Below are 18,069 nucleotides of genomic sequence, written 5' to 3'. Positions count from 1 at the left end.
CATTCATGTTGCAGATAATGTGCTAAGTAAAGTTCAATGATGGAGCAAAAAGAGAAGAGGCACTGCTAATGCCACAACCAATTGCCAACATTGAGTTGTAATTTTTTTTTTTACTTCAGCACTGAAAACAAATGCTTTAGCAGTAAACCTCCCTTTTTCCCAGCTATCTAACGATACTTTGTCCCTAATCTCTGCAGATCAGCAAACCAATGATCTAGCAATATAAAATTACTGCAAATCTAAAATTTTTCATTTTTTCATCTGGACCTGAAACATCAGAACAAGACTCCACACAAGTTCAAAAGAAACCACCTCTACCAGCAACACTGAGCATACACAGACACCATGCCATCATCACAATTACCAGCCCCCATTCCCCCCTTCCTGGATACCAGAAAAGACCCAGAAGCTAAAGGAGTGATTTTTCTATTAACTGGAGCAACATTTTTCCCTGGAAAATTTAGTGAGAGAGAACAAACTTTCAAATATCATTAGAATTCTCAAATGCAGAAATCTCAAGTATAGAAAGTCCCCCAAATTTAAGAAAATGCTGTGTATTCGAAGAGAGAGCAATCTGACGTAAGGGAAGACTGCTTTCAGCCACAAAACTGAATGATTTTTCAAAAAAATACAATAGGGGCAATAAATTGCAGATTGCACATGACAAAAAACTAGACAAGCTTGAATATTCCTCACAGAACACAATTAAGAGAAAAGATGAAAGGGGTATTGTGAGAGTTCAGCTCCCAGAAATGACAGATAAGGCGGTTCAGACCAAATTTTCCACTGGAATGACTGGGGGGGGGGGGGGGGGGAAGGAACTAGACAAAATAGAAAATATCTGTGTGAAGTCAATCAAAATGATAAAGAATTAAGGGACCAATATCAGGAAAATGAGAAAATCCAAAGAGACAAATCTGGTATTTGAAGCTGCTTTTTATCTAGAAGTATCTGCAGATTCTAAAGGCCACTACTGCTGAAGAGCATGAAAAGATGAGCTTAGCTTCTGACAAATTCAATCCCTGAAGGGACAAAAATGAGTGAGGGCTGTCAAGGAAGAGGGTGAACCCCTTAAACTGTGGATTAGGACCTCAATGGGCTACATCCAAGAAGTAAAGGTAAACTTAAAATATTTTTTTAAATTTTTTTAATGTTTATTTATTTTTGACAGAGAGAGACAGAGCATGAGTGGGGGAGGGGTGGAGAGAAAGAGGGAGACACAGAATTTGAAGCAGGCTCCAGGCTCCAAGCTGTCAGCACAGAGCCCGACATGGGCTCAAACTCAAGGACCGCGAGATCATGACCTGAGCCAAAGTCAGACACTCAACCAACTGAGCCACCTAGGTGCCCCTAAAATATTTCAACTCATAGGGGCTGAAGCTCCATTTTAAGTAATTTCAAATCCAGCCCTGAAGTGATCTGACACTGTCAGTGTCTCTAGTATAACCACATATCTGAAGAGAAGCAATGGCAAATCCTTTCTGAAAGAAGATAGCATCATTCAAACTATTTCTATAAGTTTTCATACATAGTTCCTGGCCCTCAATCACAAACAGGCACATAAGAAGACAAAACAACCCCCAAATAAGGAGAAATAGCAGACATAAAAGCAAACATGCATGGGAATACATATGACAGAATGGGTTAAAGGAATAAAAATACAAGATGGGAGAATTTCAGCAGGAACCTAGATACTACAGAAGAAAACAGAATGGAAATTCTGTAACTGAAGAATACAATAAACATAATTTAGAAATCAATAAAAGGAGTGCTGCCTCTGGTTAGAATGTAGAAAGTCACAAGAGACCATTGCCCTTACCCTAATAACCAAAACAGGGCAGATAAGCTACAAAAACCAGTCATTCTGAACCCATCAGTGTGATGAGGATTCAAAGACCTAAGTGAACTAAACTCCAACAGGGAAGAATATTTAAAGAGATAATGGCCAAGAATTTTCCAAAACTGATTAAAGTGATCCTATAGATACAAGAAGCTCAACAAGCAGGATAAATACAAAGAAAATCACAACTAAGCACGTCACAGTCACATTTCTGAAAACCATGGACAAAGAACAACTCTTAAAAGTGATCAAAGAGGGAAGAACATTATCTGCAAAAAGAAGAAATTAAGACTTACAGCTAACTTCTAATCAGAAATGATAGAGCCCAGCAGACAATGGAATGGCAAATTTAAAGGGCTGAAAGAAAAAACTATCTACTAGAATTCTATACCCAGTGCTTCCCACCCCCTGCCCAAAAATTGAAGGTAAAATAAAGATGTTTTCAAACATAAAAAAACTGAGTGAATTCACCTCCAGCAGACATAACTCCTAACTAAATACTAAAGGATATTCTCTAAGCCTAAGGAAATGATCCCAGATAGAAGCTCAGCGATGCGGAAGGAAATGAAAAGTAACTAAGGAAGTTAATATATGGATAAACTAATTGAATAATGACTTATGAAATAATAATGTCTTATAAGCCTTAAATATAAAAAGAAAATACGTAACAAGAATAACAAAAATCAGAGGTGAAGAACAAACAGAATTAATGTATTCTAAAAATCTCACATTGTCCAATAAATGGGAAAAGTAGTTAAACATACATTTGGGAACCATTAAATGAAGAGCAAAAGAATATAATATACATCCAGTAGAGGTGCCTGAGTGGCTCAGTCAGTTAAATGTCTGACTCTTGATTTCAATTCAGGTCATGATCTCATGGTTCATGGATTCAAGCCCCGAGTCAGGCTCTGCACTGGCAGCATGGAGCCTGCTTGGGATTCTCTCTCCCTGCCTCTCTCTCTGCCCCTCCCCAACTCATGCTCACACTCTCTCTCTCTCTCAAAAATAAGTAAAAATTAAAAAAAAAGAATATATATAACTGGTAAGCTAAAAGAGAAACTGCACAACTGAAAATAATCAAAAGAAGGCAAGAAAAAGAAAGGAAAACACAGAACAGGCAAAGCAAATAGTAAATAATAAAATGGAAGCTTTAAAAGCCAAATATATCAGCCAAATATACCACTAATGTATCATTAAATGTAAATAGACTGATCACTCTAGTAAAAGGACAAAAACCATTGGACTAAATAAAAAGAGAACCTAACAATATGCTACACCAGCAATATAAAGACTACAAAAAGACTGAAAATAAAAGGACAGAAACACTTAAACCACTAAAAAGTCAGCTGATAGGGCCATATTAATATCAGAAAAAGTAGACTTTAAGGTAAATAGCATGATTTTCACCAGAAAAAGATAATGTTCCAAATCTGTATTCATCTAATAATACAGTTATTAAGTGACACACACAAAAAAGGAGAAATAGAGTGTCACAGAGGAAAGACAAAAGAGAGCAAACGTCTCTGGAATTCCAGAAAAAAAAAAAAAGAGTATAGGTAATAAATAAAATTGTCCTACCCCAACAGAGATGTGTGCATTCAGAACAAAAAGACTCACTAAACAGAGAAATCACATCATACGGACATTTTAAGTTAAAAGAATTCAACCATGTATGGTGAGAGAAAATGTGAAATAATACACACAGAACAACTCATTCTACCTGCCATTCAATATGAACATGCAATCTGAGACATGAACTTATTCTCCCAGATGAGCTCAGCTCCAGTGGGCCTTAGTATGAGCATCTCATCACACCACAGTTCTAGAGTTACAAAAAAAATGTTTTTGAACAATATAAATGTAAGTGTTCCTCTTTGTTCATACTTAACAAAGGCAATAATCTGGTCCAATGCTAGAAAGAAAAACCATCTACACCCTACATACTGAGAGATGAAGTATCAGCCTCCAAGGTGGACCTGTCTAAGGAATGTTAAAGGGAAATGTAATAATAGGCAGTCTTCACTTTACTTACAGACTTTAAATCTAATGCCTAACTAAAATGCAGCTCCACTGTACCAGGTTGAAAAAAAAAACCAATTAATAAACTCCCACCTAGTCAGAGCCTGGTGAAATTTCTAGATCTCAAAGTCCACACACTAAAAAAATTCTACAAATATACAGATTAAAAAATTAAAGAGATCTAGTAGATATTAATACTATGTACAACATTAAATGTAGAGAGGAGGAAAAGAACTGTTCAGGGAGTTTTGAAAGAAAAAGACTATGACACAGGAATCTGATATCAAGATCAAGTTGTCGTGCATATGCAGAGGCAAATTTTAAAACTTAAATGTGCACAAAATGGAACTGACTACCAAGTTATTACCACAATGTTATCGGATACTTCTTACCCACAAATTTTAATGACTGACAAATAAAACTAATTCTGAAGCTGCAAAATCTCTACTTAACTACAGCTACTCTGAAGAAAGAAGTTCACTCCCCTACAAAGCTTCCACAAAAATGTTTTAAAAACAAACATTTCTTCAAAAGTGGAAAAAATTAACTTCTCAGAACTTCACAATACACATTATCCTGAAGCTTATTTTTGTAACTTTGAATAAACTTCAGACAAATCAATGTTTCATAAAAGATGCCTATAACATCTACCAGGAGATAAACAAAGTCTTAAAAAGCAGGTATGTAATGATAAGGTTAATTTTCAGGTGTTAAATTGCAATAAACACTGTCTCCAGCTTCTTTTTTAGCATCACAATCTTTACAAGATTATCTGGCCTACGACCTTCTTAGCAGGTGAGAAATCACCTCTCCACTTCATAACAAATGATAAACTTTAAAATAAAAAGAAAATGAACCTTTCAAGAAATAGTTTACTGATCAAGAACATTTCAACTGGTTTTGCCTTGACTCTGCCTTGACCCCTATTGTGCTTTACTTCATCCCCCTTGCCAAAAAAACTTACCCATCTAAAAAGCCTTCAAAACCAAGTCAAGTCCTACCTCCTCTAAGATTTTAACCAAATACTCCAAACTAAACAAATCCTTGTCCTCAACATATACACCCTCATTTAACAATCTAATTATATATACAGCCATCAAGTAAAAATACAGAACAAATTACATAAGCACTATCTAATTTTCACGTATTTTTAGCTAGGCTCTCCATCCAGTTTATAAAATAAAAACAACAATAACAGTGGTTTACATTTAATGAATGATCAAGATAAACTAGGTTCTGTTCTAAGCACATACATAGATTTACTCATTCACCTTTTACCTCAGTCCAGCAGGATGGTAAGTGAATATATATACATATAAACATACACACATATATATATATATATATTTTTTTTTTTTTAATTTAAAGTTGTTCAGAATGGTGTTTGGAAGCCTCCCCTCTCCTTGCCTAGCACTCTAACCCAGGCTATGCCATGCAAGTAGGGAAAAGAACCAATATTACTTTTGCACTGTCCCATTTAGTCATACAGATGTTTGTGAATAAGATATCCACAGGTGAAATGAACTTTATTATGTTGCATATCTCTGACTCTAAGTCCTTTTCTTCTGTAGACGGGGTAATATTTCCCTTCCTTTGGACACCCAACTATGCTCAAGTCTTTTTGCCCTCTGTTTTCTTTTTCCTTCCTCAGTGATATGATCTAGCTTCATGACTTGAAGCTCTATCCATATAATTCCTGAACCTACATTTCTTTAAGTTTATCTATCTATTTTGAAGGTGGGGAGGGAGGAGCGAGAGAGAGAGAATCCCAAGCAGGCTCCTCACTGTCAGCACAGAGCCCAATGTGGGGCTCAAACTCACAAACCAGGAGCTCATGACCTGAGCTGAAGTTGGACAACCAACCTGAGCCATCCCCAGTTGCCCCCTGAACCTACATTTCTAGCCAGGGGTCTAGTCATGTTTCTCACTTGAGCCTAATTCTGTAATATCTTTACAGAGATGTTCTGTTGGCACCTCTGGCTCAAGGTGTCCAAAATGGAAATCATACCCTGTCCCTCGAACTTGTCTCTCCTGCTACATTCTTAATCCATTTTCCACTTGAAACCACTTAGTACCTTGAGCCAAACTGACATTCAAGTATTTGATTAACTGAACTTACTCACTGTGAACCAAAATTGCTCGTCCTGTCTTAAAAGAGGTATTGGATCTGTTTCAATTCCTATTTTTCACTCAAATCAATGAATAAAATATTTAACTTATTTCCCTTCAAAATAGAATAGTTTGAGAGCTTACGAAACCATATTAAGTGAACATGAGCAGTGGTCAGCAGAAGTCAGATAAGCAGACTGACTTGATTTCTCAGTTCACTTCTTCATTAAGTTGAAAACTGCAAGCAACCATGAGAGTTTTAACAATTATAAAATTTTAAATTGTTCCCATTCTTAATTATGTATTGTTTAATTTATGTTTATAAGTGAACCTATGATTCAAGAAATAATATAGGAATATGAACAAAAAACCTGAATAGACAATTCTCAGAAACAAACCATGAATAAAAATCTGAAAAGATGCTCAACTCCATTAGCAATTTTTTTAAGTTTATGTATTTATTTTGAGAGAGAAAGTGGGAGGGGCAGAGAGAAAGGGAGAGAGAGAATCCCAAGGAGGCTCTGTACTGACAGCCCAACACAGGATTCAATCCCAGGAACCGTGAGATCACAACCTGAGCCAAAATTAAGAACTGGAGGCTTAACCGACTGAGACACCCAGGCGTCCCCATTAACAATTTTAAGATATAAAATTTAAAGAGATAATACCTTCTTCACCGATCGAACTGGCAAGACTAATAAGTCTGAAAATAACTAGTATGCTGGCAAATGTGTGGGGAAACAAGCACTGTCTCACTTGCTGCTGACAGGAGAATAAGTCAGTCTTTCAGAGAAAAATTTGGAAAATAACTATCAAACATTTTAACACATGTGCTCTTTTACCCTACAATGTCACAACTACAGACTTTTTCTATAATACATTTGAACATATGCACAAAGACATTTGTACAAATGAGTTCACTGAATATGTTCACAATAAAAAAATGGGGAGCATCAAAATGAAACTGGCTAAATAAATTTTTAAAAATCTATAAAAATACCATACGGCTATCAAAACAGGTGTGATAAATTTACATGTACTCACACGGAAAGATGTCCTTAAAGCAAGCTGGAAGACAGTATGCACAGCACAACCCAACTTGTTAGTTTATATATATATATATTAATTATATAAATATTATATAGTTAAGATAATTGTACATATAAAACAGAAAGTCCATAGCTATCAAGAGTGATGATCCCTGGGGAAAAGGTTGAAGTGTATAATTTCTCTTTTTATTTTACATAAAAATTAAAAATTCATATACGTATTCAATACATATTTTAGCAACAAGGGTTAGAGATGCTGCTAGTAAAGATAAGTTCCACAGCCAGAGGGGCAGGGACCAGCAGAGCAGGAACCCTGCCCTGCCGCCTCACCTCTTCCTACGCACATTTCCTGTTCTCCCGCCTCAGGGGTCAACCCAGCCCATATTAGTTTGAGATGAGATGAGACTCCAGAAATTTCTTTTTTCTTTTTGTTTTTTTGTTTGTTTGTTTCAGACTCCAGAGATTTCTAAGGGAAGATATATCTCCCAGTCAGCAACTACGTATAGTGTGAGGGGAAAAGAAAGAGCAAGGGGCAGGCAAAATCCATTAGCGGTGACAGGGTAAGAAACTTTCCATAACATAGCTGAGACAATTATTTCTGTTTAGGGGAGGTCTCATTTATAATCTTATTTTGCATCTTCCTCCTTACAAAGGACACAACTTGCTGTTGTTAAGGGGCATTCCCAAGATAGCTTCTACCCACTTTTGATCAGCAATGGAATTAGAAATCAGACAGTACAATCTGTTAGAGCTGCACGTGAATTTAAGGTAAATAGGCTCTAAACAAGGACCTTTGGGATTCTGAGAAACTTACCTACTTCGTTGCACAGACTTTGAAAATTATTTCTTTTACTCCCTAATCTTCAGTTATATTCTAGAGGTAAGGGTACATGTTGGTTGAATTCTATGTAGGTGAGGTAGATTATTAATAAAGGGGTTATTGCCGTAAGAAGCATACCCACAATCCCTTGGATACTTAAGGTAACACTACATCAATTTAACACAATAACCCTGGGGCGCCTGGGTGGCTCAGTTGGTTGAGTGTCTGACTTTGGCTCAGGTCATGATCTCACAGTTCGTGAGTTCAAGCCCCACGTCAGGCTCACTGCTAGCAGCCTGTCAACACAGAGCCTGCTTCAGAGCCTCTGTCCCTCTCTCTCTGCCCCTCCCCTGCTTATACTCTGCTCTCTCAAAAAATAAATTAAAATACTAAAAAAATAACACAATAACCCCACCTCAAACTTGTAACACATTCAATAACCAGCAAAAAAATTCCTTAAATTTTACAAAAATTTTAATGTTACATTAAAAGTTATGCTATGAATAAAAGGTTATCAATAAAACATAATTTGTTATTCTGTCCCTAAATTTGTACATTATAATGCTACCAACTTAACTATACCTTATGTATATAAGGTCTGTATGTATATAAACATATAATGTATATATGTATATAAATATAAATATATCTAAGTGATTTCTTTAATTCACTTACTCTACAGCTGAAAAACAAATATTCTGTATCCAATTTCCATGTAGTATCATGTTAAAAATTCCCTCTGCCCAGGACTTATCACCAAGTTTTACTGGCTATTACTGACCAATAATAAATCCTGAAAACCAGTATAATCAATCTCGGGATTCCTGAGGTCATGGAAGTAGCTGCACCCCCAGACAGCTCACTATTAGATTTCTCATATATTCAAACATTCCAGTAACCATAACACTTAGAGGAAATGAAAAATAACCCCTCTGAGAATTCTAGTCTACCGACTTGGTAAAACTAAGTTAGGACTACTCTAACGCTATAGAACCAAAATTACGAGAAAAGTAGCACTATTACTTGATTAACAGTAATACGTGATTCCAGAATTTGTACTTCCACCTACAGCAGTAATGACACTTTCTCCCTCCAAATTAAGTTATCTATTATCTCTGAGTATGTCTTATCTCTGCTATTAGACTAAGGCTTCCTAAGGAAAGAAACCATTAGTACAATTCACCTTAGTATCTCTACAGAGCATAATTAGCCATCAATATAATATTTGCAACTAGCCAAAATTACCTAAATTTTTAGTTTTGGCTACAGAAAAACTGTCTGTCTAGAAAATTAAATTTAAAAATTCTTGTTCTAGGGGTGCCTGGGTGCTCAGTCAGTTATGTATCTGACTCTTGGTTTCGGCTCAGGTCATGATCTCATGGTTTCGTGGGTTCAAGCCCCACATTGGGCTCTGTGCTACTTGGGATTCTCTCTTTCTCTCTCTCTCTCTCTCTCTCTCTCGCTCTCTCTCTCTCTGTTCCCCCCTCCTTCTCTGCCCCTCCCCAACTCATGCTATCTCTGTCTCTCAAAATAAACAAACTTTAAAAAATAAAAATTCTTGCTATAAAATAATTTTAAAGGGCTTATTTTCATGGTTCATCTTTTAAAGTTTTTTTATGTGTATTTATTTTTGAAAGAGAGAGAGATACAGAGTGCAAGCAGGGTAGGAGCAGAGAGAGAGACACAGAATCTGAAGTAGGCTCCATACTCTGAGCTGTCAGCACAGAGCCCAATGCAAGGCTGGAACCCATGAACTGCAAGATCATGACCTGAGCCCAAAGTCGGCTTAACCGACTGAGCCACCCATGCACCCCTTCATGGTTCTTTTTAAGAAGCAAAAAAGCCACACATCTGATTTTCAGATTGCCAACTACCAACTCCTTTCAAGAAGAATTTAAGTACTAATGTCTACAATATAAAACATCCATTCCTCTCTCTCCCCTTTCTTTACATAAGGGAATCCAAAGGAGGAATCAAAATCGGCTGGTTTCAGTCAGATCTATAACCTTGGCAATTTACTTTGTATCACTTATAAGCCTAAGAATAAGCATCTAATGTTGCAAGTAACACTGCAACTTAAAATATCTCACAATTTCTTAACACTTAAATCTTCATTTCTTGAAATCACCAATAAATCCATTTTTACACAAAATCACACACAATCCTTTACAAGCAACTTAAAAGATTTCTCCAATCATATCCAACTTCATACCAGAAAAAAAAAATGTACAATAACACGACCTCTAAAGAATGACAAAAGGTTAATTCTTGCATCCAAGAACAGAAATGATCAGTGTTCAAGCACAAGAACTAAATAGAGGTCATTTAGATATCCACCACTCAATTTTATAGACTTCAGAGTTATAGAAACTTGAAGGTAGAAAGGACCTTTGAGATTACCTATTAATTTGGTAATTAACCCCTGCAGTTAACAGATGAAACAGAAAAGCTATAGGACCTGCATTTTAAAATAATGGCCTTAAGTACTCAAAGTTCAAATCAGAGGTGAAACTGTCTTGCAAAAGTTGTACAAGTCCTAGTAAATGATATTATTATTAATGATATCATTGCTCTTCTATAAAAAATGCAACCTTGACTCTCATATACACACAAAAATTATCTTTTCACCAATAACCCCATTTGTGGGGCTCCAAAATATAAAACAAAAGACCACAGGCAGGAAGATGTCCATGACAGCATTCTTTATTATAGCACAATTCTAAAAACAACTTCAACATCCATAACAGGAGAATACCAGCAGAGGTATGCAGTATAATAAAGAGCATAGCTTTGGAGCTGACAAGACCTGGATTCAAATGCCAACTTCTTCACATTTGTAGAATGGCTGGATATTACCATCTGCCTTACAAAGTGGCATAAAGAATCAAATGCATGTAAAAGAGTTTGGCAAAATGCCTATAGTTCAGTGAGTGTTCAATAAATATCACTTTTATTGGTCACTATTAATGTCATATTCATTCACTGGAATATTATACAGACATTTTCAATAATGGCTACAGGAAAATCTATACATACTGGAAAGATTTCCAACACATTGTTAAATTAAAAAAAAAAAAATCAGGGTACCTGGATGGCTCAGTCGGTTACGCATCTGACTCTTGATTTTGGCTCAGGTCATGACTTCATCTTTCATGAGATCAAACCCCACATCAGGCTCTGCGCTGACAGTGTGGAGCCTGCTTGGGATTCTCTCTCTCTGCCCCTCCCCCAATCATGCGTGTGCACACACATGCTCTCTCCCTCTCTCTCTCAAAATAAACTTAAAAAATGAATACACTTATTTAACAAAATGAAGTTGGAAAGCAATAGGTAGTATGATCCTGCTTACGTGTAAAAAATAAAACTACACATACATATGTAAATGTAGGAGAAAAAATAAAGTGGTTATTTATGGGTAAAAACGGGATTTGTTGGTAGAAGTGATACTTTAATTCTATGTTGTTTTACTTCAAACATATATTTAATTATTCTTAAAATAAATTTTTTTAAATAAAATTATTTAAGGGGAGCCTAAGTGGCTCGGTCAGTTGAGGGTCTGACTTCAGCTCAGGTCATGATCTCACGGTTGGTGAGTTTAAGTCCCACAGCAGGCTCTCTACTATCAGCACAAAGCCCTCTTCAGATCCTCTGTCACCCCACTCTCTCTCTGCACCTCCCACACTCACGCTGTCTCAGAAATAAACAAAAATTAAAAATATTAATTAATTAAAGATAATGTAGCAACCAAAACCTGGCTGGCATAACCATTAAGGGAGAACATCTACATATAAAGTTGTACATATACTATGATTATAATGTAACAATGATGTGCCATATTAACAGAAACGAGAAAGAAATATACCAAGATTACACCAGTGGTTCTAAATGACCTTTGTCTCTATATCCAAAAAATTTTAATCAAAAAACTCTTTTCATTCTCAATGAATCGAAAATTTGGGTTATATTGTAATATCTTTCACTGGCTTGTGGTCCATGGCAAAGTCAATGTTTTAAAATCATAAACACTAGATTTTTCCTAACCTCAAGTAGCTAATCTGGTCAATCTGATCTTATCTATGGTCATTTCTTCTGTTCTCCTGTTACTGATGTGATTTCACCTAGAAGCCAAAATACCTACCGATGACACGGTAAATACCTCCCAACCACACAAAAATCACTAATAAAATACAATGTTTGGGAAAAGACTATTAAATAGAGCCCAAAGCCTCCACATGTAATGAGATTAACATTATCCCAATATTTGTTATTAATGTAGAGAAAACTTATAAAGAAACCAACAATGATCAATTAAGCCAACAGAAAAAAAATCTACACTTTCAAAAATTTAACAGAATTACCATTTTAAAAAGTTCATAAAGAAATATTAAAACCATCCCACAAAGATACAGTACTTTACAGTTTGTAAGCAGTTTCACATTTCATTTTTCTGAGAATCCAGTTACATAAGCAAGGTATTATTCTTGCCTGCCTATAGCCCCCATCAGATACAAAAAGCATGGAACCAGGAGTCATATCCCAAATCCTCTGCCTCATACCCTAAGTCTTTTTTCTCTATCCCATATCACATACTAGTTTTCATACAGTCTGCTAAGAATAGCCACATTTCTTATCTCCTCTGAACATTCCTCCTGGAAATCTACACTCTTTTATGCCTCATCCTGTTAGGCAAGCATCAGTCTCTATTTACAGAAGACTCAGTAAAATCACTGATCTTCCCAAAGATGACAAAGGTAATAAATGCTAAAACCATAGCATATCAAGAGGATGACCAAACTCACAAAGGGGCAGACAACTAGGTAATGTGAAGAGTGGCTGAAGGAATAAAGGACAATTAATTTAGAAAGGAGGGGGGGGAGGGGCTTCTGGGTGGCTCAGTTGGTTAAGCGTCCAACTTCAGCTCAGGTCATGATTTCACGGTTCATGAGTTCGAGCCCCGCATCCAGCTCTGTGCTGACAGCCTGGAGCCTAGAGCCTGCTTCGGATTCCATGTCTCCCTCTCTCTCTGTCCCTCCCCCAGTCGCACTCTGTCTCTCTCTCTCTCTCAAAAATAAACATTAAAAATTTTTCAAAAAAAAAAAGAAAGGAGAAGGAGGGGAAAGTGACATTCTTACACACAAATGTTGTGATTAGACACATGAAAGGCCATCATATAAAGAAACCAGTTGTGCTATATGGCCCTAAGGGGTAGAAACAAAGGCAATTCAACATTCATTCAACAAACATTTACTGGTTACCCCCTCTGCCAGATGCTTATGCTACACTAGCTACACAAAAGGTAAATAAGAGAAGTCCCAAACCTCAAGAGGTTCAGACTACTGGAGGAGACAAGAAAATACCACAAGACAAAAAGTACTCAAAAGCCATGGGAACACAGAGAATGAGGACTCTACCTCTCTTTGGGCAGTGGGATGGTAGAGAAAAATTCACGGAATGATGAATAGGAACTTCAGAAGTAGACAAGGTGGGAAGTGGCGTTAACAAGAAGAAAGGACAGCATGTCAAAGGCATGGGAACATGAAGCCCTGCAGTAAATCTGAGGTGGCAGAACACCAGGTACACATTACAGGTGCCAACAGGCGAGGCTTTAAACTGGAGGATGGGAGAGGCCTGTGGTAAAAAACACAAAGGGCCTTCACAATCTCCAGGCCAAGGAGTTTAGACTCTAACACTCAAGCTGTGGAACACTAATAAGAGACTATAAGTAGGAGCGTGGCAAGCTCAGAAAAGGACATAAGAAAACTCATTCCAGCTGGAGGACAGATGTCTGGAGGGTAACAGTGGAGATAAAGAGATTAATTATAAGACCACTATTGTTAGTCTCAGTGGAGATGATGAGGAAAAGATTCAGATTCAAGAAAGATCTAGGAGGTAAAAATCAAATGGAAGTATTGGCTATAGGAATGAGGGACATGGGAGGGTCCAGGATGACTTCTAGACCTCAACTTAGGTGAATGGCAAACAGAGATGCCCAAGACAGGTAACACAGGAAGACAAGTCCATGCAATCATTCAAAAATGTGAGAACCCTGGGCCACGAACTGGTTTGTTATTGTCTAGAGAAAGGGGATGAAGGAAGGAGGAGAGAAGAGGAACAAAAATGAGTTTTACCTTCCGTATCGTATGATGTAAGGTGCCTATTCAGTGAAGCTACTGAGTCGTACATAAAGAAAAGTGGTCTAGGAGAGTCATTAGCTTACAGGTAGCAAGTGAAGACAAGCAGAATGAGATCAACTTTGATACCCAAATTTAATGAGGGAGAGAAAGAAAAACTTGAATAACAACTGATCACAAAAGTAAGGGATGAATTAGAGATAGGGTGATGTCAAAATAGGCCAGAGAAAAGGGGGGAAAAATCAAGAAGGGTGGGAAGGGTGAAAATTAAAGTTAAATGTACTGCATAAAGCAAAGTTTTACTAACAGAAGTTATTCAAAACAGGAATAGACCACCTTGTGTGGTAATGAATCACATCACCAAGTAAACAGTGCATACAGAGTCATCTATGCAAGATGCTGACAAGAGGATTCTTCCCTTAAGTGAGCAATTAGGCTACAGGACCTCTACAGAAAACCTCTGATGTCTAGGTCAAGGCTAACCTCACCACCATTGTGGCACTGCATCAAATACTTCTTTGCATTCTGACCAAGGAATGGAATACTGGACTACCCTAATAAAAGTTTTTTTAAAAGGTTTCTACGTGTTTCAACTAACTCATAAGCAACCAATACTGGATTAAAACTTCACTAATTCTGCTCTTGGCATACAGAAAGTTGCTGGACAAAGTGTGGAAATAGCTGATCTAGTCTACTTTATATTCAAACTGATTTTAGCTGAGCTGACTTCCTAACTTTCCCCATTCTAGCATCTCAATTCTACGGAATGGCCGTTCCTTAACCCTCACTCTGATTAGAGAAGACTTGCACTGCTCAGGCAGGCTGCTCTGCCCTGATGTCTTTCCTTAGGTCCCTACCCATCAAATCTCCCCTTCCTTCCTTCCTAAAATAGTGTGCCTAAATGCCTAATCATTTCTAACCCTCCACTACAGCTGACCATTTTCTATCACCAGTTCCTCCCCTTCTCTGTCCTCCTCAACGTGTACCCTAGACTGGAAAGCCACTCCATTTATCCTGTTGTCCCACGCTCTATAATTTTCTCCTTTTTCTACCAAATACCTCCATCCCCTACCACCTACTCACTGTAATCCCCTACAAAAAGGTTTCTGAGTCTACCCCTCTCCAAAAATAAAAAAATTAAAACCACTGACAAATGACATGTGATTTACTGACCACTTGTTTCAGTTGCCACTTACTCAGTTTTCAATTCCTTTGATCTCTCCACAGCGTATGACAGAACTGACCAGCCCCTCCTTATTGCCGTTATTCCTTTCACTTTTGAAATGAGGCAAGGTGGCTTGGGAAAAGCACTCTGAACCAAGAATCCGATCTGTGTACTGGGGCGCCTGGGTGGCTCAGTCATTTAAGCATCAGACTCAACTCAAATCATGATCTCACAGTTCGTGAGTTCGAGCCCCACATCAGGCTCTGTGCTAACAGCTCAGAGCCTGGAATCTGCTTTGGATTCTGTGTCTCCCTCTCTGCCTCTCCTCTGCTTGTGCTCTTTCTCTCTCAAAAATAAATAAATAAACACTGAAGAAAAAAAAAAAAGAATCAGATCTGTGTTCTAGTTGCCACTATATCACTAACTAGTTGCGAGCCTCCCAGCCTCCAGTCCTACTCACCCTTCAGATCTCACTTCTCAGATACTCTGACACCCCAATAGGTTAGGTCCCTGCAGTATACACTTTCTCAAACACTCTTCTTCTCCTTTCTAGTGTTAATCACAATTACTTAATTACATAATCAGCACTTTAATGACTATCCTTCCCACCCACTCACCTGACTCAAAGCTCCAGGAAGGTAGGACACACATTTTAAGCAATGCCCGCACCTCCTCAGCACAAAATAAAAGCTCATCAGTTGAATCAATGTTGAAATAGACATTTCAACCACTTCTAACAGACTGCTTACATTACTTTCATTAACCTGATAGAATTATTAGCACTTTACTTTCAAAATTACTGACAAAATTCTAAACAAACTCCACCAATTACCTAACACATACATAATATGAACTACATATAAATTAAGAGCAAGAAGGAATTTGTCTTCCAAAATAGTTACATGTTACTTGCCCATCCCCAAGAATAGAAAGGTTGGATCAGTTACCTACAGTTCAGGCCCAAAATGTGTATTCTGAACTAGGTACAGGCTGAATGTGCAAGTGCAAGTTTGATACTAAAACAGTTATTTATACTGCTGTTTAGATAACGCCCATTGGTATTCACAGTTAAAGCTTTAGCACTGACAAAAGCCATGAGCTAATAATATTCTGCAAGAAAATCAAAAGAAAGTTTATCAGTAAAGTTACATTTGCAGCGTGATTTTAAACCCTATTCACTATGAATAGGAAAAACAAGTAAAGGTTCAGCGATTAGAAGCTGCCACTTTCCCCATCAGATGACTTTCAAATGCAAATAGTTCAGATATCATACTAGTAGGTGAGAGTTTTGTCAAGTTTTGTGATATACCACCTTGGTCAAACAATTTAAACAGATTATATGCTAATTTGCCCTTCAACTGCTGCGTGTGTCCCGCTTCTTCTCAACGTATTATGCTGTGAGGTCTTACAGGCAGGCTTGGCGTTTGGTCCATTCGCTCCCTTAAATAAACAGGGATGCAGGTAATTTCAATAATCAATGATATTTAAAAATAACACCTGAAAAAGGCTTTTCAGGCTAAATATATATATTGCCACTTGGAAACATAAAGTACTTAAAATCCAGTGTTTAGACAATTCCCTGGGTTAAGAGCAATCACCAGGCTGTAAATATCCTCGTAACCCCCAGGAAAGAAGAGGCATCTCATAACGGAAACACTAACAGATATAATCAGTTGGAGCGGTTCTCCAAGGCGCCCTCATAGTTAAGTCAACAACAGGGGTTGTGAGGAGGCAATTGTGCCCCTCTGACACCCTCTCTTCCGCAGCCTCGGGGCTACAATCCCCGCACGAGGAGTCCCTCGAGATCAGCCAGCGCTTCCCTGGGACTTCAGCTGGGAAATCCCTGGCCAGGGAATGTGGAGTTCAAGCCCCCCCCTCCCCCTTCCTTTCCTGAAAATTAATGAATTGGCCGTGCGATTGTTTATTTAATGAGGTGTGTAGTGGCCTCTACTGGTGCTTGTGTGAGCACAAGAATGTCCCACTCTTACAAGTGGGATGAGCCTGGGGGAGGGGAGGGAGGCGAGGGGTGAACCTGCCTCCGGGTACAAAGCGCAGAACTAGACCCGGGAGCCCCCGACGCGCCCCCGCGGCCGCCCCTCCCCCGGCGGCGCCCCCGCCCGCCCACTTCACTCTCCGCCCCGCGCGACCCCCTTTCTCTTTGGCAACCTGAGCCTCGGCGGAGAAGTTCCTGCACGTTTCCTCCAGGATCCTAAACAAAAACACCGCAGCCGCCGGTGCGGGTGCCGCGCCCCCGCCCCTACCCCGTTCCTCTAGGTTCCGCGCCCCCGCTTACCTGGTGACTGCGGCGGGGAGCCGCTCCTGGCGGCCGCGGCGGGCGCCGGGCGCCCGAGCAGCAGCAGGCAGCAGAGCCAGAAGGAGGAGGTGCCGAGGAGTCGCCGGGCTCCCCGCTCCGCCGCCATCTCTGCCCCGCGAGCGGCGGCAGCGGCGGCGGCGCCAGCGCCGCGGAGCCCTCGCCTCCTTCCCTCCCGCGCGCTTCAGCCGGTCCCTCGTTGCAGGCTCGGCTCCCGCGGCCGCCGCCGCCGCTGTTCCGCCCGGCCCGGCCTGCGCGGCCCCTCTCGCGGGAGGGGAGACTCGGGGGCGCCTCCCTCCTGCAGGGGGGCGGAGAGGGGAGGAGAGCAGAGAAGGGGGAGTCCGTACATTCCGGCCCCGGGGGGGGGGGGGTCTCGGTCTCCAGGTTCCAGGCGCCGCCACCCGCCGCCGACTCCGACTCCACACACCAGCGCGAGGGGGGCGGAGACCGCGGGCGGCGGGGGTGGGGGGCGGGGGCCCCGGGCGCGCACACCCGCGCACGCGCAAGCGCGCGCCTCTCTCGCCCGCACCCCCTCGGCTCCGCGAGCGGCCCGCCCCTGCTCCAATCCCGGCTGCCGCCTCGCCGGCCGCGGCGGCGGGCCCGCTCCCTTCCCCCTTCCCTG

General features: G+C 39.7%; 1 protein-coding gene across 8 annotated transcripts in view; it reads right to left on the bottom strand.

Moving 5' to 3' along the window:
* NEO1 (neogenin 1) overlaps positions 1-17,811 on the bottom strand; it is a 242,602-nt gene extending 224,791 nt beyond the window's left edge. For 3 of the 8 annotated variants that reach the window (XM_040493205.1, XM_040493206.1, XM_040493209.1), the window contains exon 1: positions 17,430-17,801. In XM_040493205.1, coding sequence (XP_040349139.1) covers positions 17,430-17,556 — 127 coding nt within the window. In that variant the 5' untranslated portion in view covers positions 17,557-17,801. Of the gene's footprint in view, positions 1-17,429 lie in introns of all 8 variants that reach the window. The other 5 variants (XM_040493204.1, XM_040493207.1, XM_040493211.1 and 2 more) reach the window with 4 other exon arrangements.
* Positions 17,812-18,069: the final 258 nt, after the last annotated feature.

This window comes from Herpailurus yagouaroundi, unplaced genomic scaffold (genome assembly GCF_014898765.1).
Source record: "Herpailurus yagouaroundi ecotype Mexico unplaced genomic scaffold, PumYag 184, whole genome shotgun sequence".
In the NCBI taxonomy this organism is placed as follows: domain Eukaryota; kingdom Metazoa; phylum Chordata; class Mammalia; order Carnivora; family Felidae; genus Herpailurus; species Herpailurus yagouaroundi.
Note: the sequence above shows the minus strand (reverse complement) of the source record. Positions and strands in the feature narration are given on the sequence as shown.